This window comes from Dermacentor andersoni, chromosome 8 (assembly GCF_023375885.2).
Source record: "Dermacentor andersoni chromosome 8, qqDerAnde1_hic_scaffold, whole genome shotgun sequence".
NCBI lineage: Eukaryota > Metazoa > Arthropoda > Arachnida > Ixodida > Ixodidae > Dermacentor > Dermacentor andersoni.
The window spans coordinates 112,657,999-112,683,726 of record NC_092821.1 but is presented as its reverse complement, the minus strand read 5'-3'; the positions used below and the strand labels follow the sequence as shown (position 1 = coordinate 112,683,726).

Below are 25,728 nucleotides of genomic sequence, written 5' to 3'. Positions count from 1 at the left end.
CCCAGTACTGTGTCGCAGATTTACGTGTGTATATTTATACGCTGCTTCCCTGTAAGTATGACATTGGGTGCTGACATTTTTTTTGTCATCATTCGCACATTTTCATGCGTCATTATCTTCATGCACTCACCAAATAAATCATCCTCGCACCCCAATAAATATGTTCTGCGCTTTTTAATTTCTTCCTTGATTACTCTCTTTTTTTTTCCTTTACTTCCTTCCAAATCACTCCCGGGTAGACAGCCGAATCGTACACTGGTCCATGTTTGTCTCGTTCAATGCCCTTATTCTGCCTGTTTTTGTGTAATCCCTGTTCAAAACAGCGTTTCCGCCAGCAGGTATTCTGCGTTGTGAACAAGAACGACAACAAAACGGACACACCTAAATCACAACAGCTTTTATTGGTGTCAGTTTTTTGTACACAGAGTATTTTTCATTCCTTTTCTTTTCATTTACGATGTTCCACACAGTGTCCAATCACAAAATTGAGGAGAAAGGCGAAACCACGACGCGGTGCTTGGAATCTCTATTCTGAGCCCATCAGTAAGTTTCATGTGCGACCTTTTTTGTCATGATTCCTTCTCTCATAGTAATGGAAATGTTGTTTAAAATATTTTACGTGTATTAGTCTGACGATATGCGCGTGAACATTGGAGTTCCTCCTAATGTAGAAACACAACTTTGAAAGAAAGGAGATTTCACAGCCATGAAAGCTATTTCTTATCATCAGTAGGAATAAGCAAGTCATGTACTGAGTGGCTCATGAGCATATCTCTTAAAAACATGGTATGTCTAATATTTGCAAATGAGTCTGTGACTCCGTGCAATCGAAGTCACATGACCAAAAAAATGTAGTTGAAACAGCTACTTTTAATAAATAGAAAAGTAATAGTAAAAGAAAGACGATCCTTTCCAAATTAGCAGCCTACCTAAATTATTAATGTTTATTTCCAAGCAAGAAGAGATTGCAAGAGGTTTCTCTGATGGGTATTGCAAGTGTAGCAAGGGTAATCATTGTCTGTATTGTTCCGGACTTTGTTATTCGTCGCAAACTAAGCATTCCGTGTTCGTGACTCGGGCGAGAACTATCAGTGGTCTGCTTACGGCCGCTGACGCGTTACTCTGTTGCAACTTGCCCCGGGTTTGTTGCCCCGGGCCATTTCGGCCTACTCTCGTTGTGTTCCCGAGCATCACCAACAGGTCTAGTCGGCAGTAACGGCCACAAATAATGCGCGAAGCCTCGCCTCAGTGATTGCCTTCTGACGCCAGATTTCGTTCGTCGCTCGGATTCCTAGAAACCGTGGCTCGTTGAACAAACCACAGCTGTGTCCCCTCCTTCCCCCCCCCCCCCCCTCAGACAAGATACCTCGGCCATCCACATATCTTTCTGCTCTGTTCTCGGATAGAGAGCTGTGATTCCCGCGGCCGCAACTAATTTCGTCGAGCAGGCGTGCCTTGCAACATTGATCGAGGTTCATTTGGCGGGTTCACGTATCGTTCTGCGCTCCACGTCCGGCACGTGTACACGATATTGAAGGGGCCCGACCACGCCGTCTTAGCTAACGTCGAGGCGTAGTGTGTCTGCCGACCTTAGCGCCAGAATGTTGGCTTAACGTTTGGTGCTCGGAAAAAAAAAACGTCAGCTCTCTTTGAGGCCGTATCGCGTGAGAATTTCGCAACAAAGCTACGCGCCGAGATTTGCGAACTTCAATAGTTACCGTCATGCATTCATCTATGGCTGGCTGCTTGCTACAGCGTTAATAGGTATGCTCGCGGGGGGGGGGGGATGGGGGGGGGGGAGGGCTTTCTGCTCATTAACAACGCAGTTTCGTTTTGTGGGTTTCGTACACGCTTGGCAGGCTTCTCACGCGGAGCAAGGTCATTGCGAGTGAGAAAGTAAATAAGCAAATGGCACACCGGAGCTACTGTGAGCTACCTCACACTAACCCTGAGCGAGTCGAGTTGCGTACCAGTAGGTCGTCCTGTCATTTCACGATCAACCAATGAGTTCTCTTAATCGGCCCGTGTTCCAAACAACCCGCATTTTCAATGTTATCGCATAAAGAAAGATGGTGGCAACGCAAATGAGCCAATAACAGAGGCTTTATGGATCGAGTCCACGTTTGCCGGGGTCTGACGCCCCGCAATGCTAGAGGGACCAGCAATAGAATTCGCAGCACCTAGTCGTGGTGGTTCGCCGCCAGTACGGCGGATGTCACTGAGGCTGTACAGTCTACGAGAGGGAGTGGAAACCGTGTGTGTATTCCACTCTGGCTGAAGCGGTGTTTTCTTGGCGGACGGGCACGTTGAGAAGAAGAAGAAGAAATGACGAGGAACAGACGACTGAGACAGAGAGCGTGTGTAGGGCGTTTGTTTGTGTATCAAGATTATTGTCTTGTATTTGCATACGCATGCACGTCGCTTGTTGTCCCTGCCCGAAACGACGAAGGTTCACATTTATACGATCTGGTTGACGCGTGACGCAGCTGCACAGTTGCCTGCGCCGCGCGCAGAGAAAAACAACAAGAAAACAAACACGATGTCGAAGCACGCAAGGCGAGAACACATTGTAGCGACAACGACAACACGCGAACGAAGGCCCCCGAGAGTCAAATTCAGAGTTGTGTCTAAATTCAGAGCTGTATAGGAGTGGGCACGAGATGTATAGAGAGTCCCGTTTTTTTTTTTTTTGTTACTGGTGTTTGCACAGTGACTAGCCCCCGTTGACAGGAAACATAGCACTGACAAATGGAACAGTGATTCGCCATCGGGTACAAGGCCTCGTGAGGGTAAGTCACGTAGGAGGGGATGAGAGGAGAACGCTTTACCCGGAATGGAACAGTCGGAAGAGGTAGTACCACCACACTAGTATTTCTGGTTTGTTGAGAGGCATACGCTGACTTTTGCATGTTTATCGAGACCTGTTCAAGCTTACCCGTTCATTAAAGGGCCACTAAATAGAAATTCAAAGTCAGTTTCAACTGTTATTCGTTCAGAGGTCGAGTTTCATGCTTTCCGTTCGGAGATGGTTAATTATTAGTGAAGAAAATGTTGACGGAACTCTAATTCTCAAAGTTTAACACTCAGGCCAGCGCGCCGGTGACTTGAATGTGACGTCATCCACTTCGTTGTACTATCGCCATTTAGGCTGATTGGGTGCGAAGGGTTATAAGCGTTTGAGAATTTCGTACATAATTTAGGAACGCTTGTCTAGCGCCGAGCGGACGCTAATGCGGTCATGGATGTGTTATGGAGTGTCATGGATGCCTAGTGCGGTAGTTTAGAGGCCGCATTACCACTGGTTTCTAACTTTTGCTCGGTGTCGATCGGACGATCACAAAGTTCGCTATAAGACTAACATATTCGGCACTTCTGAAGCAGCCTTTATCTACGTATACAGTTTAACAATTTGAATCCATTGTTGTTCTCTGCGTTTTGCGCTTTTTCGTCTTTATTCAGCAACTTCCATTAGAGGAGTCGGGCTGTCAGAATGCCAAATTGTAAGGTTTAGCTTGACTAGCTGGGGCTTAGCTGCTTTCACTGGAGGTCCATTTAGCGCAAATTTGTAAAGCTACGCGTCGACCAAGCGTTCAAACTAAATTTGTCGAAGGGAAAGGTGGAACACTGCAGTGTCAATTTTTTTACTGCAACAGATGTTGCGTAATCTTTAGGCTCTCAGTACCTGTGAGCATGTGTAGAAAAACAAAAACACGTTTAACGTCCGAACCACTGCCGGATGCGCTCGTTCACTACGAATGCGCGTTATGAGAAACACTGTGGATTCCTAAATGGTCAGTCTTATTCAGTAAATTCTATAACTTTACAAATTCTTTGATGCCCACTGGTTGTTTACGAAACAGAAACTTGATCACAATGCAGTACAAGGTCTTCAAACACTCAGTGCGTGAGGTGTGCTGAGATGTAGTGCCCATACCTGCATCACTTGCGATGTCTTAACGCGACTGCTTGCGTAATAGCATGCACCGTGGCATAGACGACCGTATTTCAAGAATGTGCAGCCATTCATTGTCTAATAGTAAAAATCATTCACGGCGGCTGACATCTGCAGGAAGTGTCAGCACAGGTTTTTCTCCTCCAATAACTAAGAGAATTGAATTTATATACAGAGTCATAGATTATCAAGATTTGCTTTCTCATGCTGGTTAAGCGTTCTCTATTTAAATACGTAGTGGCAGACGCTAATTTGAGCTTTTATTTGTAGAGTAGGCTATTTGAAAGATTAACATACGTGGCTTGAAAATTACAAGTGCGTTCTACTGAGCAGTTGGATATAGCAACACTGTAAGTTATAATATTGCCACCTTTCGGGGGACCACCTTAACGCTATGAAATTTATAAAAAGCGTATAAAAGCACCACTGAGACCTGTGACTACACAATATAGCCCCTTGCCGTCCTTTGCTATAGGCTGGCAATCATTCTGTACTACGTGAAACATGCTTATTATTATCGTCAATAAAATATTCTGAACTGTTCTTTAACTAACACAAAACTTGAGAGGACGTTATCTCACGTGCCAAATAAATGGTTTTCGCCATTTTGGATATCAACAACTTTCTTCTGCGAAGTTGAAGGTGTGATGCGGGCTTTCTTTTTTTCTTTTTTTTCTTCTTTTTACTGAGCGCACATACTTTTCCTCTGAGGCGATCGTAGTGGCAAGTCATCCTGAGCTATACCAAACATCTCCAGCAAAGTCTGCATCACATTCCGCAATTTATAGACACAATAAATCTTAAGGTGTGCAACATTCCTCACTGAATTTGAATAGCGCTAATTTTCTCAGCGCGTTGTTACTTGCCTCCGACAAGACAGCAAAATGAATGCGCCTGTTGAATGGCGTGTTAAGCGTTATCAAAATGCAGCCATCTTACCAACCACTAACACTGTATCATAGCCTACTGATTCTATACGACACGCTTTGCGTTCGCCAAGCAACCGCTAATCGATGAAAGGCGAGATGCAATAGGAAATATTCAGACATAAATACCCCTCATTTCCTTGATATTTTTTTTTCACCTGCTTCCTTCGTTTTCGAATCCTTACAACAAAGCCAACCAGGGGTTTCGGGCTAAGCGATTTGGAATATGCTCGGAGAATATATGCTCTTTCCGCGTGAAATGTGACGCACAGATATCTAAGGACAGGGCTAACTTTATAAATATATATAGCTGAATGCCGCGGAGCAAACGCGATGCCGAATGCTAAGTGGGTGCCTGGGTGGCCGAAATGAGTTGCAGGCTTGCGTGGTTTGAACGAAAGAAGACTACGGAAAAAGAACAGGCCAGCGACGAGAACGATTTCAAATGTTGCCACGGCGCTTCCACAAAGAGACTTCTCGTTTCGAACATGTGAATTCCTTGGTGTCGTTTCCAAGCGCCCTGCTTTTCAATTCAAGCATCCTTTTCGACCCTCAAGACCAGTTTTATTTTCACCTTGCGCAATTTTCAGTTTTTTCTTTACTTGAAGCTGGTCTGTACATTGTCCGCTGTCACATCTCTCTCTCTCTTTTGTTTTTGTCGCCTTTCAGTGTGCCACCGCTGATTTGAATGCCGCCTAAACCAAAGTTCCTGTCCAATAGTCGTGCGCGTTGAGAATGCCTATTCGCTACTCCGCACCTTTACTCTTGCCTTTATTGTCTTCTTTTGTGTTTTTCTTCTGCACCGAAAGATCTTCACAGGATTCCATCGCAGATCTGAAAGTCAGCGTACAACACTCTATTTGGTTGCTGCCCTGGTTCAGACATCTCCGTTCATTTCCGGTTCGACACGGATTTGTATTCCAGCACGAGGAGTTGCATTTAATATCACAATACCTGTTCAAGTATTGGTATCGCTGAGTGAAGGGTATTTCATTTCACCCCCCCCCCCCCCCCCCACCAAAAAAGGATATATGAAAGAACGAAAGTAAGCAGCAAAGGAAAGAAGCCGGAACTTCTAAGCGAGGCAAAATAAATCAGCAGAAGGGACATCAGTATATCCCACGCGGCCCTCTGTAACGCAAGTACTGCAGCAATCAGTTAGCGCATTTTTTGTCCATTATCCAACTTGTCGGTTTTCTCTGTAGCCACTTTCTGGTTCGATTGGATCTGCCACTAAAGATAATATCATTCTGACTTTTTACGAAACAATAAACAGTATATAGAAGAAAGTTATTTGGGAGGACAAAGCCCGTATGGCTGATCTCAACTGTATTTATTCCCTTCTCAAAGTTGTTGTCTGCTTTACGCGCATTTCCACTAAAGGCAAGCATTTCGCTTTTCTGTACATGCCCACTGCTAAATCATACAATTTTTTTTGTCCAGTTTTAGTTTAATGCATTTTTGGAGGTTGCAGGCTTGCAAGGCTTTCTCGTCTTAAGATGTTTCCTAGGCGTTGAAAAAAGAAATAAAAGAAGTTCAGGTGCTAAACATTCTTCAATTGATGGACGTGCTTTCATTTGCCTCTTTTTTTTTTGTTTTAGCGCACTGTGTCAATGCGCACGAAGCACGTTACCAGTCCTTGGCATTTGGTATGTTTTTCCCAGCATAGCGTTGACGTTGCCCCTGAAACGTGCTAACCTAGTCCCCATCTGGGCAACCAATAAAATAATAGCGTAGAAGAAGGAGTTTAGGTCTCCAGCATTCACTTTGTTTCCGTGCTGCTGCCGTAAGGAAGTGATGAAACATGTTGCGGTTTTATTTGCCTTTCCAAATGTCCCTACGCAGCGAACCATCCTGACTGAAACAAAACTAAGAAAGAAGCCTTCGTGATCAAGATGCACTCAGGTTAGAATACGAATGTGAAGTCGTCGCGATTGTACATGAATTCTTAAGCTCCTCCTCACTATCACTCTTGGTTCATGAAGCCGCTATCGTTCGCGAAAGTTTACTTTAACAAAACAAGCTCCCAAGGCTGGCTTGTGTCAGCGTTGGAGCTCAATGCGCCTATGGTCGGGAACTTATTTGCTCGAGACAAAGAGAGAAGACGGGGCACACAGTTTGGGGCCAGAATGAACGTGGTGGCTCTTTTCCAGCTGCGTCCGTGAGCACGCGCTTTTGATGGAACTTTAATGTGGGCAGTAAAAACGCTTCCTCGAAGCACTCTGGCTGTAATCTTACTTTCGTCGAGTTAGAGACATGCACGAACACAGGGTGGCGTTCGGCTGGCTGAAATTGTCACTTCAGCCACTGCAAACGCGTATAAATACTTGTATAGTAGTACTGCTCATTCTCGGGTGCCGCCTGGTGCACTAACAAGACGTTGTTTAGCGTGAGTATTCTTTTCGCGTCTGCATTTACGTCAAAGCCCACGGGGCTGCACCCATATTTCGTCAATCCTGTAGCTACGAATATATAGCTAAAACTTCGATCAACTAATTCGCCTGCGGTACATTTGCGCCAAGAGCAACTTCAAAGCTACATGGAAGTTGCCATCGAATCCGTTCTTATATATTGTGTGCACTCTGCAGATTATCAACCAACTGGGACCCACCAACACGTAGACAATTTTCTTTAATTGATATTTTCTCGAAATCGGATACCTCCGACGTTTCCGACGCTTCCTGTAGGAAGGAAAATATTGCGCACCCGAAAGATGACGAAACGACATAAAAATGACGCAGAGAAGCGTGAAAAGGCAATCCGTAAGAAAAAAGCGACGTTAGCACTAAGTGCGGCAAGATAAGTGGGAACGCGAGGAACATTGAAACTCGAAAGCGCGCGAAAGATCACAGGCGCTGTTAGGGCGACCACAACAAACGCGTGATGAAATCGAGAAACAGACACACCACGCGTACTCCGACATTTGACGACTTTAAGGTCATCATCATCATGAACTTCAACCCACAGCTAAGAGCCAACCGGAGACTTCGGGTTTGACGCACGGGTCATGATTACTACTTCCTACTGGATCCTTGTCTGTTGCAGCTTGACTGAGCTCAGCGGGGATGGCCAAAGTTAGCTTCGCGAAGGTGCAGCATGTATGCGTACAAGATATGCGATATTGCGGGAATAGAAACACTTCTTCGAGATTCCTGGTTGTATAGTTAAGCGAAACCTGCCCATTCGCGGCCCGCGACGGGGGAATAAGCGCTACGCCTACGCGTGACAACAAATGAATAACCCTTAGAAAAATAATTTAAACAGCAATCTATGGACTGTTTACGAACTCAAAGTAGCATGTTTTGACGTCTCGAACAGTTACTCCTTTCATGACGCCAAGTCCACACAATTTGACCCCTGCAAGAGTTGCGCGTAATATCCGATTCCGCCCCAACAGAAAGCAAATTGGCGCCAAGAAAGTGTCAGTAAAAGACAGCAGATTTACGCTAATCGCCTTTTTAAAGGGCAGGCCAAAAGTGCATAACGAATCTATTTTTCTAGGTTTATTTGTGGGTCTTGCCGCTACATTCGACATGCCTTTGCGGAAATTATACACTCCTTGATAGACAAAACGTTTAACGTCGCGAGTCCAATTAGTTCAGAAGCTGCCTTTGCACAATATAAAGAGTTCAAAGAAAATGTTCTATAGATGTTCTATGGAGCCTTGAATACATTTTTGAGAGAGCAGATGACTCCGCTCTCCAAGCAACGCTACGTTGCAGCTCAAGCTCGCGAAAAACGAGCACCCGAAGACGGCAAAGAAAGAAGAAGCGGTTGTGAGGTTCAGGGAACACTGGGGTAGCTGCCTGCGTCAGGTTCCCGCGTCATCCGGTCACGTGAAATGCATTGCTGCTACCCTTCCCCCTGATCTCAGTGGAAACATTGAACCGACGTGGGTTGCGAGACAGGTAAGGATGATCTGGCTGCCTTTCATCGGCGGTTCTTTCCCCGTCGCTGGCTTAGGAGACGGCGCAGCTTGTCCTCTTCCGCGTGCCCTTGGGCCTGAACACCGGACTGAGCTGGTCCCGGCTGAAGCTGTTCACGGGAAGCGACATTCGCCGACTCTGCGTCGCCTTGGCAACCTTGCTCTTGAAGTGCGCCTGAGCCAGCAGCTCCTGTGGGACAAACGGAGATGAAAAAGAAGAACAGCACAATATTAGCGCACTTTCGCCAGTAAAGCGAAGTACTGACAGCGATGGGTAAGATCCCATGCGAGCGCACGAACGCTAGTTCATTTACGGGCGCTACCGCATCACCACACCTGGCGGGATGCGGGTTCGCTACCGCTAAGGAGCAACCATAGATATAGCTCCCCGCTGCCAAACTGCAAGGTCTGGCAGGGCGTTTCTCGCTTTTGCTTCGGCAGCGTTTTCATCCACTGCCGCTTGTTTATGTCTCAGACGCGGAGCTACAGTTTTCATCGCAGCCGCGGCTAGCATTCCACCGCTTCGGCTACCTTCTGCGCGTTGCTTAAGGCTCGATGATCAAGTAGCCGTAAACACAGGCGGGCTCCAGGTGGCAGAGAAAGGGAGGGCGCTGGCGAAGGGGCGGACTTTCTTTTTCAGAGCACGAACATTCGCTATCTTAATGCCTTAGCATTAGAAGTGTGAAAGTGCAGAACAAAAAAAATGTCAGTGAAGTGTTGGAAGTCAGTCACGTGGTACAGCTATATATGTACATAACGGCGCTCTCCTCCGGACTATACCGTCAGTAACTCTTCGATACTGGAAGAGGCCGGACGTGTGTCAGGTGAGCTCCTGAACAACGCTTTTCAATGTGGTGAACGCCGTGTAGATCACGAATCCGTCATCTCAAACAGGCGCGACGTAATGTGAACGCAATTCTCACGCAATTCTTTTTTTCTTTTGCTGCCCGAAACACGGACATAACGCGTGCTGGAACCGCGCTTATAATTGATCGAAACGCTTTCACTGCTTTTTTTTTACGGACACCGGCGACAGATACTGTCTGATAGCAACGCAAGAAATCCAAAATGTCGGGCTCACTAGCACAACGCTGACAAGGCGGAAAAGAAAACCGAGGAAGAAAAAGAAATGTACGGCGATTTCGATACTCCCTAATGTGAAATTTGAGCGCAGCTTTATACATGTTTTCATTTCGCCGTATATTGAGGCAGAGAACATGAGGCCGAAATCACCGCACCGACTGGCAGGGGGCCAGTGGCGGCAGCGCCTTCGCAGAGGGAAGTGCAGTATGGGAAAGCTGGCATGATGAGCGGCATCGACGAACGCGCGAGCAGGGGCGCGAACGCGTTCGCGCGGTCACGCCAACGCTCAACCCAGAAACGGGCGCCTAAGAGCTGTGCTTTAAAAGCTGTAGAATATGCGCATTAGCCTAACCCCCGTATTCCGAAAGGCATCTTAACTTGAAGGCCACGCTTGACTTGATTTAAATGGAGCGTTTTAGTTTGGCATTCTTTATGCTCCGCTCAGCAGCTGAGCAGAGAGAAAGCGCCAGTGCGCATGCGTGCCCCGCTTAGCCACAAGCGGGCTAGCGAAGCGACAAACACGGTCCACTTACAAGCTGTCTGACCGCAGCACAGCGTGTTGGCTAGCGTTGGCGTCAGAAAGGATTGGATTGGATGCACAACCAAGCTCAATGGCTGTCATGTGGCGCTCCCCAAAACGGCGCTTTGTTTTCCACTGGATAAAATGAACCGGTAACGCACAACACACACTCTTAGACAAAGGTACACCCTTTGAGGTGTATGTCTGCCACACAACGATAATCGTCATCTGCATTGCTTGCGTCTCCTTTCTTGAAAACGCCGCGCCCGCTACTTTCCTGTCGGGAATGCCATGTCATGCTGATAACGAGCATGCCGTTCGTTACTGGGAAGTACCGGGCTCGTAGCGTTAAAGAAAGGAAATGCGGAGAAGACAGATGACATCTATTGTTGTGTGGCAAGATACAACCCAAAGGGTGTAATTTTGTTTTAGAGTGCAAGCGCACGTCTAGATAATTCATGGACAAATAAGTTATATATATATTCGTTTTACTTCATAAAAGTGATCATTGGGAGTTTTTATTTTCTTTCATTATCCTGAATTTTGTCATACGCGCTGCAACTAGGAAAGGCCGTTCCGCTACGCTAAGGCTATAACTAAGATGCGAAAATCGCCCGCCGCTCCGCTGTGGCTTAGCGGGGCAACTCGGAGCGGAGCGGTTCGTAAAGACACTCAAGTAAAAAACACTAATGACTCCTGTCGTCAACGCACCAAAGCAAACACAATGAGCATCTTTGGCGCGTTCTCGCCAGGTGTCGCTTATATCAAGTCAGACAAGTTAAGAAGCATTTCTGAATACGGGGGTAAGCGTGGAAATCGCGATCTTCCTTTCCGTCTTTGTACGATGCAGGAACACTAACTAAGCATCAATAAGTCGCATGGCTAGCAAAACACTGTTGCGATTGTTTCGCTGTCGAATGATACTTGGCTGATAGCAATTAACATCTGTGGTCAGCGAGCGAAAAAAATAACACAGCTACTCTGGAACGGGTACTGTACGAGTAATTACGCTTTGAAGCGGGTGCCACGATATTCTGCCACGGTATTTGTATTAGTCACCCATCGTCGTTCGGATACGCAGGGTGCCTTTTATGCAGGAAGCGGCGCAGGGTCCAACCGGGGCCACCACGCTACGTGCTCCTCGACCGCATTCGGTGCAGAGGCGTATTGATTGTAGCCAGCATGCCAGCACTTATAGAGATGCAAAGAATGGACGCTTTGTAATGTGCCGCTTAAACTTACGCGCCGAACGGCTGGGAGGGTACTCAGATTTGCACGCGCCTTGCCACCGAAATTATCGCACGCGAAGCTGGCCTGGCCAACTGGAACACTGCAGTGCTTCGTATCATATAAATATCTACGCCACAATATGTTGTTATATAAACCGTCTCATCAAAGGTTATCCGATGTAGGCTAAATTCAAGATTTCACTATTCGAACTTTCGAAGTATCCGTTCCCGTTAAAGTATAAAGGATAATAAAACTTATTGGAGTCTTTCGGAAGAAACAACGACGAGGATGGGCAATGTTCCGACTGATTGTTCCGCAGCTAAGCCGCGCATGAAACTGGGAGGCACCAGTTGCTCAGGGAGCGCATTTAGCAACCAGCGTCTGTACAGTAACTTGCAGTCATTCAATAGGATTGACTCGCCTTTAGGTAGCCCACCAATTAGTCACCTTGATTTTGGGCAGAACATCGGGTTATTTCGCGAATCTCGAGCCGATTACGTCACTTTAAACCGACATATGCACTGCTGTAGTATTGCGCTTGAAGACTTCATCGAACACAATGTGCATGTAGTAGAGTGCCATAGCAGTGTTCCATTTCCCGGGAAACTATATATTTTCCTTTGATAAGAAAGGAGACTACATCATGCAAATAATTCAAAATTAGAACGCTGCTGTGCTTGCATATTCTCACTATATTCTATTTCGAAATTGCACAATTCAAACACCTCTAGTTATCACTGCAACTGGGCGAGATTCAAGATGCATGCGCCTGCCACAGACTAGTAAATGTACGACATTCAATGTCGACAACAATAAGAACCGTGTTTGGGCTATTCTCTTCTTCATATTTTGCTTCGTTCGTCCCTCAAGCCCACATACGATCAATCGCAGCTACAACAATCATTAAACGCCTATGAGAATGGGTTATCGTCCCTTCAGACAGTCGCAGCCTGGCCGGCAGCGTACCTGGAAGACTCTGGCGATGTTGGTGTTGTCCTTCGCGGAGCACTCGACCCACCCGTGCTCCCAGTCGATGCAGACGATCGGCTCGACCATCTGCGACTGCACCTGGCGATGCGACTCGAGGTCCGTCTTGTTTCCCACGACGACAATAGGGGGCGCCTTGCGCGCAGCGAGCACGTCGTCGCGCAGCTTGCGGACGAGCTCGAACGAGTCGCGTTCGTCGATCGCGTACACGAGGAGGAAGGCATCGCCTGTAACGGATAGGTTGAGATGCGGAGGAGTGGGGAAATCGAAAGAAGGAGACGGGTAGCTGGTAAACAATGTCAGGCCTCAACATCATCGTCATCGCGCTCTTGCGCGTCCACTGCAGAACAAAAGCGACTCTCCCCGGTAAATCCCCAATTACATCTGTTCTGCGGCACACCACTTAGCTGTCGGCCATATTCTGCTGCTTCTCTTTTTGCTTCGCTTTGATTCTGCTATTCTAACAGATCAGCGGTTGTCGGTTCTCGGACCGGTGAGTCTACCCTCCACTGGGCGAGCCAAGTTGCTATGGAAACCAAGGTGCAGTGGGTAGTTTTAGCAAGGCAGAGAGCTAGGGAAAGACAATCCCGCATAAAGGTTGGCACCCAAATAAACTGCCCTTTCTTTCCCATTTAACGGGGAGAATGTGGCGGTTAGATTGAATCATTGCAGTATATACACCATATATTGGCAGAAATTACAAAGGAGAGGCCATACGAGATGACGCACATGTGTCATGCTCGTCTTTCAAACGGTAAAGTTGTCCTTCAACACGTCGCTGCACTCATTCCCAACCCAAGGCATTACCCTTACGCTCTCTATTTGCCTTCTTCGAAAATTTACAGGCTTCAACTGCCATTTATGGATTTGATGCGCCGCTATCTTTTTTTTTTGCCTTTACCTTCTTTCTCATTTTACGCCTATCGGTTTCCTTCTCCCATTCGGCTGCCGTTTCATAGACATTGTGGGCCGCTATATTTTCCCCTTTCTTTCTCTTTTAGTGCCCTATAGTTCCCTTCTCCCAGTTCAGGATAGCAAACTGAGCGTGCGTTTGGTTAAACTCCCTCCCCTTCCTTTATTGTTTCTCTCTCTCTCTTCAAGGGTAAGCTAGAGCTTACCGGAGTCGATAGCGAGGCGCCGCATGGCGGGAAACTCGAAGCTCCCGCCCGTGTCCAGGATGTCGAGCGCGACGGTGGCGCCACCGCCGACGTCGTACTCCCCGCGGTGAAACTCCTCCACGGTGGCGCTGTAGTCGTGGAGAAACCTGTCGTGCAGGAAGCGGTGCACGATGGCCGACTTGCCCACACGGGGACCACCGAGCACGACCAAGCGGTACTTGTTGGTCGCCGACGCGTCGGGGCTGACGGTGGCGCTGGAGCTGGTGTGGCCGTGCGAACCGGTCACGCTGAGGAAGGAGCCGCTTCCGGTTCCGCCACCCCGACCGCGCAGCGACCCGTGAGGGCTCATGCCTGCACGTGAGAGAGAGAGAGAGAGAGAAATGGGTGCGGCGAATGTTTGGGCACGTCGAAGTTGAACAAGCTGAAATGGAGCTGAAGGGGACACTGTAAGGAAAAAGACTGCGTCACATTAGACGCCGAAATAGTGCCCCTTCGGTACTCGTTCGCTGTAGTAAAGATGGATTATAGGAGAAAATTAACGTCAACGATTTATTTATTGTATTGCTTTATTGCTTGCACTGCGAAAGTTGTTTAGACCCAGAAAACTAGCTTACGTTGTGTTGCTTAGCTCGAGGTCATGTAATCAAATTCCGTGGCCTTGTGTCGATTTCGGTCGGGGACAAAAGGAAGGAAAAGGAGCAAAAAACGCCCACTTACCGTGCATTGGGTGCATCGGCAAGGAAGCCCAGGTGGTCAAAATTAATTCAGATTCTTTCCTCTCCGGCGTGCCTCGTAATCAGATAGCGGTTTTGCCACGTAAAAGCGCCGATATCAAATTTAGCCAGTTGGTTTATGGAGACCATAGACACAATGTAATATTTTTCGTGCTGTATCTCTGGGATGACTTTCTAGTGTCGGTGACGTATTGTGGGCTCTCGTGTGAAACAGTTTTCATTTTATCAGTATTCTGAATTTAAGGCATCGGTGTCTTTGTAAGTGTTTGTTACTTTTTATGCGCCTTGCTTTACATAAGCTCAACATTTCCACAAGCTTTCTGGCTGCTCATACCTTTCGCAGTTCGTGCGCTGATATTACGTTACGCCTGATATGCGTACGCGGTGTTTCAGATAGCTTTAGCCAAACTTTTTCTAAAATAAATTAGGTGTCATGTTCAGACCATCCCGAACTGCTAGGCGCATGCTCTTGTAAACCTTCATAGCTGGAACGCTAATGCATTTCCTAGCAAATGCTAATGTCGCATAAATCTAAAGTGGAAGCGTAGCCTTCAGATTTCTCCTAAGGAGAGATCTTGGACACTCTTCGACCTCAATTTCGCAATTACAATATGTGCCCTCACGTTAAGAATGAAAACATTGTTTAGCGCATTTTATTTCGTGAGCGAAATTATCGTTCAAGTTTTTCGTGCCGCCAATGTCCCTCCAGCGACGTAGTCTATCAGCCAGAACGGCAGTGGTTCAGACATCGCAGACTCTTTTAAGCTGTTCTACATGAAATAACCACTTGGTATCCGCAGAAAACTATAGAGTAACGATGATCTGGAACTTTTAGCTACTGCATAAAAAGAAAAAAAATGGCGGTTTCGAATAACTTGCCCCCGGCACACAATTCATAAGCTCTTGGTGTGTATTTGGAGCCATTTGAATTTGTCCACCTGTCATAGTGCCGGACAAGCGCAAGCAAATATGTATTTTCTAGACTAAAGTTGGTAGAGATCATCATAGGTTGTTTTCCGTCCTCCCTCAACAAGCTTTGTTCAAGACTATACGAAGTGGAGTGGTTCCTTCTTGTCCTCGTGGTCTCGAGTTTCTGGCACGGTGCGACCAATTATCCTAAAGAGGGACGTACACTTGAAAGGCACTATTTCGAATGAATAATGTGGCCCTCCTTCACAGCTGCCCCATGGAATGTCATAGAATTTGTCTCCGCCTTGGGACGTTTGCATTTGCAAAACCTAGCGCGAACTTAGGGCGAAAGTTCCAAGTCCAAACGTCCGTCTATTGTTGCCACGGTGGTACACAGACCACTCATACGAGACATTTGAGTTAGTTACGTTCTTCTCGTGCTGGCGTAGTGAAGCGTGTTTTAGTGGCAGAAACTCGCGAAAATTCTTTTTCTCGCTCTTACGAGATGTCTGCGAGGTATTTGTGAAGCGTGAATATGCGTTTGTGTAGTATCGGATCATAGGCACTACATTTGAATTGGTACAATACACTTTTTGGATTTGCCTAAATCTTTTCAAGACCATAATCAAGCTGCTAGTATAAGCTCAAATAAACCTTTCTTAACCCCTGTCACACTAGTAATCCGTCACAACCGTGTTCGTATCTTGTTATTTCACAAACTTTTACATTGTAACAAAATTTAAGACGACTTCAGTCTACAGCTGCAATACGTTTTAACCCGCATCGGTCATGGCAATCACGTATAAATTCGTTAAGGCGATACGAAGAATTTATTTAACTCCCTCATAACTCCTACTTAACCAAGAACAAAACCGCTTCTCCGCTGAGCATTGCAGCCAACACAGGGGTAGGTCAAGCAAGCTTCACCCTAATAAAAATTAAATAAACTACCAATTAAGCATGATGGCCGAAATTCCAAATTTTGATTATATATTATTTGGTACAGCTGAGCTCGAAATAGGTATATGAGGGAGTCATTCACTTGTTTTCTGTATTCTATGGAAAGAAAGAAATGTTCAATCGTGTTCGCGGCGGAAAGCGTAAAAACGCTTGGTCGGTGGACTCGGGAAACTACCTGTATAGAGGAGCATACGGTGTTATAATCTCAAACCGATAGAAACTGCGTACAAGACCACAACCTTGAAGTGAGGCTAAGTCCAAATGAATGAACTAGCACTTCGCAAGTAATGCAAAACGATTCAAAATATGCTTTAATCTTGTTCTGAAGACCAATCGATGTACCATTTCACCAGTCACTTCCCTTGAAATATTCCAAAACAAACTGACTTTCAGGCATGCCGTAACAGCTTTCGTTTACTTTCAGTGAGCATAGCTTTGCTGAAAGCGCTTGAACTGCTTAGTGCATGTTAAAGAGAGAATAATGCCTTGCCATTGCAGAAACCTTAGTGAATATTGATAGTTATGTGCACACTGCAATTACCGCCGTGTATGAACCCTTTTAGTGCTGTGATAGTGTGTGTATGCGAACACCAAAGACGCGCTCGTTGTGTACTATACGTAGAGACTTCCTCAGTTTCTTTTTTCAACTGGTGAATGTCCACCTTCCGTCACCACTTCGCTTTCCCCCTTAGCACCGGCTCAGCCAAAATGCATCCGCTGACACGCTCCACGTCGCATGGTATGCGCATTAAAAGAATCGAAATTTCAGTTGAGACAGGACTGCTAGTTGGGTCTGCGATCATCTGGCAACCGTACAGTCTCCCACACTTCTGGCAGGTATAATATGCATATTCATATTGCTCGGCTTTATTCTTTGTATCACCCACCACGCACGATCTGCTGCTGATAGCACATATGGGCGCAGCAGCGTTACTCGGACGACTGATGAAGTGGAAAAGGAAAAAAAAAAATATACGAATAAAATAGTTACATTATCGCGGCCCTACGTAGCAATCTAGACTTCTTCCAAAGCGTAGAAGAAGAGTAGATGAGGTCAGTTCTGTCGTCTGCGTTTGCAAGAAACGCTTTCTACTGGCTGAGGCCACGATAAGGTCCCACATGGCCATGCCGTATGCCCGCTCCATGCGATCTTAATCAACACATGTCGAACCGAATAGCGACCGCTACGAAATGCTGCTGCAGTCCTCAGCTGGGGCGCTATAGCGTAAAGCCATCCAAACTTTCCTATTCTAATTCTGGAATCAACCCTCCACGATTGGTCAAGCAATTTTCGGGCGACCGCCAGTTCGTCTGTCTGTCACTGACTAGACATGATTTGATCAAAGAAAAGAAAAGTAATTAGTTCTGATTCGACGCCTTTTCGCCATTAGCCATCTCCTATTAGTAAAAATTTTTGCGGCATCGCTGACTTCGACTGCCTGTCACGCGACGTCAAAAAACCACGAAAACCCACCACGTCAAAGTGACGTGTACGCATTAAAGATGCATTAATAGGTCGAACAAAACTGAATTTTCCCTTGAATAGCCGGACACTGCCGCGTTCAGAAAGGAATAGATGACGCCTGGTCACTGATCGTTCAGGCACTGGCTACTCGCACCTACCAGAGAGCATGGAATTATTTGTGTATAATGAAGCTTTCTTGCGTTGCAGTATAAGGTTATCGAGCCCTTTCGACCACCTATACGAAACCGCTCGGCCAACTCATCTTCGCTGGGGATCCGTTTTGGCGGCATCTTTAACCTACCGCTGTACGCCACCGCGATTTTCAACCAGCCTCAGCAGGCTAAGTAAGAGTAAGCAGACCAATCGCAGACGTCGGTATTTACCCTCATCGTCTGCGTATCTACTTTCACTACACCTAGCACGGACCCACCCAAACCGTCTCCTCTTTTTCACGCTCCTCGCCTCTTGTTATCCAATTAGATAGGAAAAACCAGTCAAGGAAAGCAAAGAGAAGTGATTTCCTATAAACGAGGACAGCATTTGATTGGACTGTTCAAATATAATATGCGGGTCACTACCCGATGCTAGCGTTGGCAGTTACGTAAGTATGACGTCAGGCGATTGGAATAAATAAAAACAGATTGGTTTAGTTTTACTTTAGAGGGTCCCCTGGCAACGCGACCATACTGGGCAAGTGTGACTCGCACTGCATTGAACGTGTTTCTCGGTCCTTCCTTTACTTGCATGACATTACGCAGAACCCTTTCACAGTTGATAGCAGCACCAGAACACACAGCCAACAGTGATCGGAGGAAGCAGAGCAAGAGGAACGCCATAGATATTCGCCCTGACAAGCTCTGTAATTTATCACGTGGCAAGAGTGTCCAACACGTGAAAATGACACAGTGGGAATCGCTCTGCATACAACCGGACGTGCTTTGAACGTTCGTGAGTTTCAGCGTGGTAACGCTCGGTGTGTAACACTGAGACGAGCGACGCAGCGTGGGTCGGTGTCGTTTGTAATCGTTGTCCCTCATATCTTTTTTTCTCATCCCTAGCGGCCGGTGTCGGTGATGCTGGGACGACAACGATGATGATAAATAATATTTCGACTGGCATCTCCTTTGAAGCCATGGGCCGCGACAAATAGTCACCTAGATTGCCGTGTAGCTGAGAGCCCTACTTCTACTTAGGCACTCTCTCTCTTCATGTAGGGTAGCCAACCGGACGTTATTCTGGTTAATCTCCCTGCCCTCTGCTTATCTCTTTTCCTCCTCCTTCTCTCTCTTCATTGAAATCTCTATCGTTCCACTGCATATGCCGTGCATCTCACGTGACTTCTGCTGACAGCAAATATAGGGGGGAGCGCTACTAGGACGACTCACGAAGCGAGAAAATTAAAAACTTACGAATGAAACCATTACATTATCGGGGGCCTGATTTGCAATCTAGCCTCCTGGCGACGCGTAATACCGTGTTACTAGTCGTAAGGTACCCTCATTTTTTGTGTTTCGCGAGATTGCTTTTAGGCTTAGCAAAAAACTTTGATGTAACACGTGTTGAGTCACACAAAGCTTGATCGGGCATTTTCCAGGATGGTCTACAATTTTCTCACTTATGCTTTTGCTGCGAATACAAAATCTGGGAAGAAGGCAAGCGTTCAACTGTAGGTTTTAAATAATAATGAATACTAGTTACTAGTTATGGAATTGGGCGAAATACCAAGAATAAAAGATTGTCTGACTTGCTCCAAGTCACGGCAAACCACAGTATTTTGGTTCTCTCTAGCTATGTGGCACTTGCATTTATATCCTTCTTATTATTTTTGCGCAATGATACGTGAAACACATGGTATATTTACTAAAGCAGATAATGACGATAGCTCCAACTATTTGCTGGGTTTGTTTTTGTTTCCTCTCTACTGGTTCACTGACCAGTTAAAAAATGAAAACGTCATAGTGTACTCTGATTGGCGGATGATTCCTTTGTCACGTGGCCTTTTTTTTTTTCGTCACCGAACTTCATCCCTTTGTCAATGTGAGCTGGAATACGCAAGCTTCCGACGCGTTTGCTAATAAGTGGAACTCAATTTCTCCGGTACCGCGAATGAAATGACGGGTGAAACATACCCAGCGAATGTGTTGGAATGAAAAATCCAGATGATCAATGACAAGATTTCTTTCCCAACGTCAGCATTCTCTTCTTATTGTTTTCTTTCTTTCTTGCGGCTGCAATTTCCGGGTAATAATGGTTACATACTAGGGACGTAAACTCAGCGATGCGCAATCCTTTGGCCAACTTGTCTGGCATGTTCGCTACGTGATGAAACATAAAGCTCATGAATATGTCGAAAGGGAATGAAGCCTGCCACTCGGGCAGGCTAGGCAATGTTGTGGTGTGAGTGCTTGGGAAATGAACTTTCGGTTGCAATCGATCGGCGTGGAACACGTGCATGGACATCTCGCGAGGGATCGTTCGGTGATTTATTGATGTCGCAGAAGGCGCAGCGCGCAATCTTCGGTCACGCGTGCTACCCAGTGGATGTCGAAAAGTCCAATTCCGTTTTCGAAATGAGAACTTGGGTAGAACGCTCATCACGTTGATTTGCATACTATCTGTGTCTCGAGAATAACTCTCCACGTTTTGGTTGTTGCTAGAACTGTTGTCAGGGCATGATACAAGTTTCCTCCGTGCCAATCTGCAAGGCAGAATAGAGCGGCTTGCAATATTTACAATTGCTTCAAGTCGGTCGGTCTTCTCTCGCCAGTTGTCGCGCATTGCTGAATTTCTTTTCGCTGTTACGTTCCCTATGCAGTGGCACTCGTTTGTAGTTCTCTGACACTACTTGCCGGTTATTGTTCTGCTATTTATGCGAAAGAGCTTATTACTTTGCGCTTTCTGATGGGCCTTGTTTGTCAGCGAGAAAACTGTGGGAGTAATTAGCATTCTAATTAATTGTTTATTTTTTTATAGGTTAGGCATGACCCCATATGGCCAGTCGTTTGCAAGCGGCCCGCATGCCGTCAGCTCGAGCGGGCAGTGGATCAGCTCGTTAGGTTAACGAATGCACTGGATTTCCGCAGCTACTCCCTTAAAAAAAAAGGATCAGTGATATAAACAGGCAGACCAGCATCAAACTTCATTGAGAAGCAGAACAAACACAGAAACATATACGGTCTCAGCTTACCGCGCGGTATCTGCTGAAATAACCTGCACGGCTGAGCAAACCCTCCCGTCACTTGCACTCATCCGATTCGTCGTTGTTTCCAAGAAATACGCTTGACGAATAAATTGAAAATATTGTAACGAACCAATTGATCCTATTACTCGCGTGTTTCCCTCCCACATGATAATTAGCATGCCGACTTGGTGCGTAAAGAGTTCGGTCATATAAAAATTGAACGCCAATCACACCCACGCATCACATCCGTACGTTTCTTTCTACTGACACCGGTTCTAATTTTGCCAAAACACTTTTCACTGTGCTCGGAGCACGGCTCGCTTACACCGGCACTGGGGCGTCATGTTATAGGAACGCCGACGCGGTCGCGATTTATCATCGGTCACGTTTCGCTTCAACCTGTAAACAAGGCCCGTTCGAACGTATCGTGGGTCGATCTTACGCGCAAAAAACTGAGCGGCTATGCTGGAAGTTTCCTTTACTTCTGCTCGAGTCTCTTAGTAAGAGTGAGAAATTTATTCCACTTTCGTCCTTGAATGCGCAGGCAACGTATTCACGAATTCGGTGTCGAAATTTTTTTTTTCTCCGAAGCTACAGCATGCTTCGTATATATGAAGGAAGACAAATGCACGTTCCATTATTGGGACACGGAAACCATACCGTTGTTTAAAAAAATAGTCGTGAGTTTCTGTACGTCCATTTTATTTTCTGTTGTTGTTTTGTTTCCGCTTTGCAGTGTGCTTCCGTTATAGTGCAGTGGAAGGCAATTTATCCTCATTCGAGTCAACGTGAATGGCTTTCTTTCCCTTCGGACATCTGGCTGAGTTAAATCGGAAGCAAACGCTTCGGTTACTTTTACCGCTTCGCTTTTTTTTACGGCTGCTTCTTTTAGTTAATTATTCCGCTTTGAGCGTGCATGACAGCTTCCCCGGTGAGGATAGATAACCCCAGCTATACTGCACCGTGCGCCTTCGGATGCTGATATGTATGTATGTATGTATGTATGTATGTATGTATGTATGTATGTATGTATGTATGTATGTATGTATGTATGTATGTATGTATGTATGTATGTATGTATGTATGTATGTATGTATGTATGTATGCGCGTATGTATGTATGTATGCGCGTATGTATGTATGTATGCACGTATGTATGTATGTATGTATGTATGTATGTATGTATGTATGTATGTATTGTAGCGTTGTAGTAACGGTGAAGCCCGGCCACGGCGGCCGCATTTCGATGGGGGCGAAATGCGAAAACACCCATGGGGGTGCTTAGATTTAGGGGCACGTTAAGGTACCCCAGGTGGTCGAAATTTCCCGAGTCCCCCACTACGGCGTGCCTCACAATCAGAAAGTGGTTTTGGCACGTGAAACCCCAAAATTTAATTTTAAGGGACGGTGAAGAATACAGTAGCGACCGCTGTGAATAACGCAACTCTTTACTGGGCGAATTCGCGCCCAGGACTACAACACTCAGGCACAACGATAACGGCGCGCAAAGTTGGCGATCGTCAAAGATTTGATCGGTGGGTCAAGCGCCATCGGATTTTATGCACCGCTCGTGGAAGGTTCCAGAGAAATCGCTGGTGTACGGGTGCCTTCCAAAACATACTGCGCAATTCGCGTCGCTTACGCAAGGTTCGGTGACAGCAGGCTCAACAGGTAAAATCAACGAAAACCTTCCAGTAAGTTACAAATCGTGCAGGCGCGTCTTGCGCTGAGCGACATCTTTCTTTATTGGCGGGTGAAATGCAGTCCGCAAGGAAAGAATAAATGGGTACAGTAAGCCACGAAACGTTTACGGAGGACGGGACATCAGAAAACGTTCAGTTTTCGAGCAGCCTGTAACAGTAGCCAGTAAAACCGAACACCATAAGGTTGGTAACGTATCCTTATAGAGGCTGTACATTCAAACAATAAGCTGCGTTGTGAAGCCGCGCAGATATTCAGCTTTCTTTCATACACAGCAAAATAATTTACACCCTTAAAAGTGAAAGAAGGTGTAAATGTGTCTATAACTCGCACCCTTAGGGTGTTAGTTGCATAAATCACACCCTAAGGGTGTGAGTTATTGACACATTTACACCCTTTTCACTTTTAAGCGTGTAAATTATTTTACAGTGTATTTCGTGTTAATAAAGGGGAAAATGAGACGCCCACCCGAACGTAGCAAATTGCTACAAACGAAACCCATACGGGTTCCTGGAAAGAAAAAGCCTCTAAATTGAGGAAAAACTCGTCCTCGTCCGGGATTAATTACTTCTCTTCACCTTGCGGGTTTCCACAGAACGATTACGTCAGGTGTCGCGTTCCGTAAAATTTTGTGGACACGTGTATGCGTGTCACCATGTATCAGTGTATAATATTTTAATTTTTAGCATTCTTATGGTACTCAATGAGCTTCCCCGGGTGTATGTGTCTGTTTATGTATGTTTGCATATAAAAAGTTTCCCGCCTACCTGGATCACTGTGTCGAATGTTTAGTGCATCAGGCTGCTGCAGCAGGGTTCGAAATCAATGATTGGGCTTGATTCGCTGGCTATGCGGCAATGTTTACATACATGCCTTTCTTCGACGAACTTCCGTGGCGCCGAGTGTTCTTAGGGAAGCACGAAAGAGGAGTCGCGCTGCAGTACAGGCCTCATAGACAACTAGTATAGACGGTAACAATACGTTGCGTCGCTATATTGATTCAGCGCTTACGCATTACCGTTGACAGTCATCGTTGCTCATCGCTGCGTCGCAATCCTTATGGTAGACTAGGTTACTTATGTCTATCCTTCCCGGCATTTCTGTTACTGCCGCTGTACACTCTTTTAATGTAAATGGTCGGATGGCCAAAGTAAATATTAAAAAAGCTGTTTTTGACACGTTGCTTCGGCTGGCTCAACTGACCCGCCTCCACGTGTGCAACTACAAAACGCGCTTGGTTACGGCTTAGAGAAATGTGTACTATAATGTGCACTCAAATTGTTTATTCTTACTGCATTATTATTATTATTATTATTATTATTATTATTATTATTGGTCATGGTATTAGTTATCGCTTCATACCTCATCGCTTTTCTTTCTCTTTCATAAATCGTTGTATAAAGGGCCCATCTCTTACCAGGCATGACGTCACCGCAGTCTACCGAGAAGGAATGCCGGCTCGACCGGTTCGGCGTTGAACTCCGGTTAGGTGAGAAGCGTGGCCTCACTCTGGGGGAGTTCCGGACCTGCGATCACAAAAGCGCGGTGTAAACAACAGCGCAGTGAGGGGCTAAAACGAAAGGAGAAAGAGGAAAACAACGCCTCAGTGTCAAAGGGAACTTGAGCATGTGGATACGGGTTCATTTCGCTGCGCATTACGGCGCGCACAGTCAAGGAAAGCACAATTGAAGCAGTAACATAGCGCAATAAAAATCATAGAGACAAGAAAGGTGGTGTGCAAAGACAAGCGCTACTCAAGCGCTTGTCTTTCTTGTCTATGTTATTTTTATGGCGCTGAGTTAGTACTTCAATTGTGGAAAACCAACTAGCCCAACAATCAACTATTCTAGACGACATAAGCACAGAAGGGAGGAACAACCCGAGCGAAAGGTTCGCTAGGAACTCATTCTTCATTTCAAGGAAATCGCAAGGGGATAAGGGGAATGGTGAAGAATTGGAAGGCAAGGTGTTCGCTGCAAGCAACAACTGCATTTCAGCATGCGCGAAACAGAGGTGATAAACTTATAGATAGATAGATAGATAGATAGATAGATAGATAGATAGATAGATAGATAGATAGATAGATAGATAGATAGATAGATAGATAGATAGATAGATAGATAGATAGATAGATAGATAGATAGATAGATAGATAGATAGATAGATAGATAGATAGATAGATAGATAGATAGATAGATAGATAGATAGATAGATAGATAGATAGATAGATAGATAGATAGATAGATAGATAGATAGATAGATAGATAGATAGATAGATAGATAGATAGATAGATAGATAGATAGATAGATAGATAGATAGATAGATAGATAGATAGATAGATAGATAGATAGATAGATAGATAGATAGATAGATAGATAGATAGATAGATAGATAGATAGATAGATAGATAGATAGATAGATAGATAGATAGATAGATAGATAGATAGATAGATAGATAGATAGATACTGGTAGACATATGGATAATCAAGGTGGGGTAATAATATATTCCGATCAAACAAACGATACGTCATTTGACGTGACGGAACTCCATTCGTTACAGTCCTAAAATTAAAGAAGTTTGAAAAAGTGTTCGCACAAGGACAGTCAGTACAGTGCAAAATGAGTGGACTGGAGCATTCGTACACACCAGCTTCGCCTGCGGTCTACGAGAAGGAATGAGGTCTCCGTCACAAACTGGAACGCAGAACTTGTGTTCCTTTTTCGTGTATAGAAAAACAAAAAGAAAAGGTGGCCGTCTTTTTTTTCGCCAGACTCTACGACGTCTCAAAGAAGGATCTGGGAAAGGGGAGACACCCCCAAAAGAAACAACAATGCCGAGAAAAAAGCAAGCTTATGTTTGGTGTCGCGGAGGCGAACGAAACTAGCAGGTATTTGTCAGACTGCGTTGTTTAGTTTTCGTAAATGAGCGCCTTTTGACGCCACATGTTCATAAAATCGCCGACGCGCATTGTTGGTGCGACTATCTTCACAGTCTTCTAGGCTTCTAGCGAACAACACGTAAAAACTTTTATTGTC

The 25,728-nt window shown here is 45.7% G+C and overlaps 1 protein-coding gene across 1 annotated transcript in view; it reads right to left on the bottom strand.

Moving 5' to 3' along the window:
- Window positions 1–382: 382 nt before the first annotated feature.
- The window catches only part of LOC126529215 (uncharacterized), a 233,015-nt gene continuing 207,669 nt past the window's right edge, over window positions 383–25,728 (bottom strand). Inside the window, exons 2-5 of the mRNA XM_050176814.3 lie at window positions 24,108–24,216; window positions 13,742–14,092; window positions 12,603–12,850; window positions 383–8,993 (exon numbers count right to left, since the gene is read on the bottom strand). Coding sequence (XP_050032771.1) covers window positions 8,838–8,993; window positions 12,603–12,850; window positions 13,742–14,092; window positions 24,108–24,216 — 864 coding nt within the window. The 3' untranslated portion in view covers window positions 383–8,837. The remainder of the gene's footprint in view (window positions 8,994–12,602; window positions 12,851–13,741; window positions 14,093–24,107; window positions 24,217–25,728) is intronic.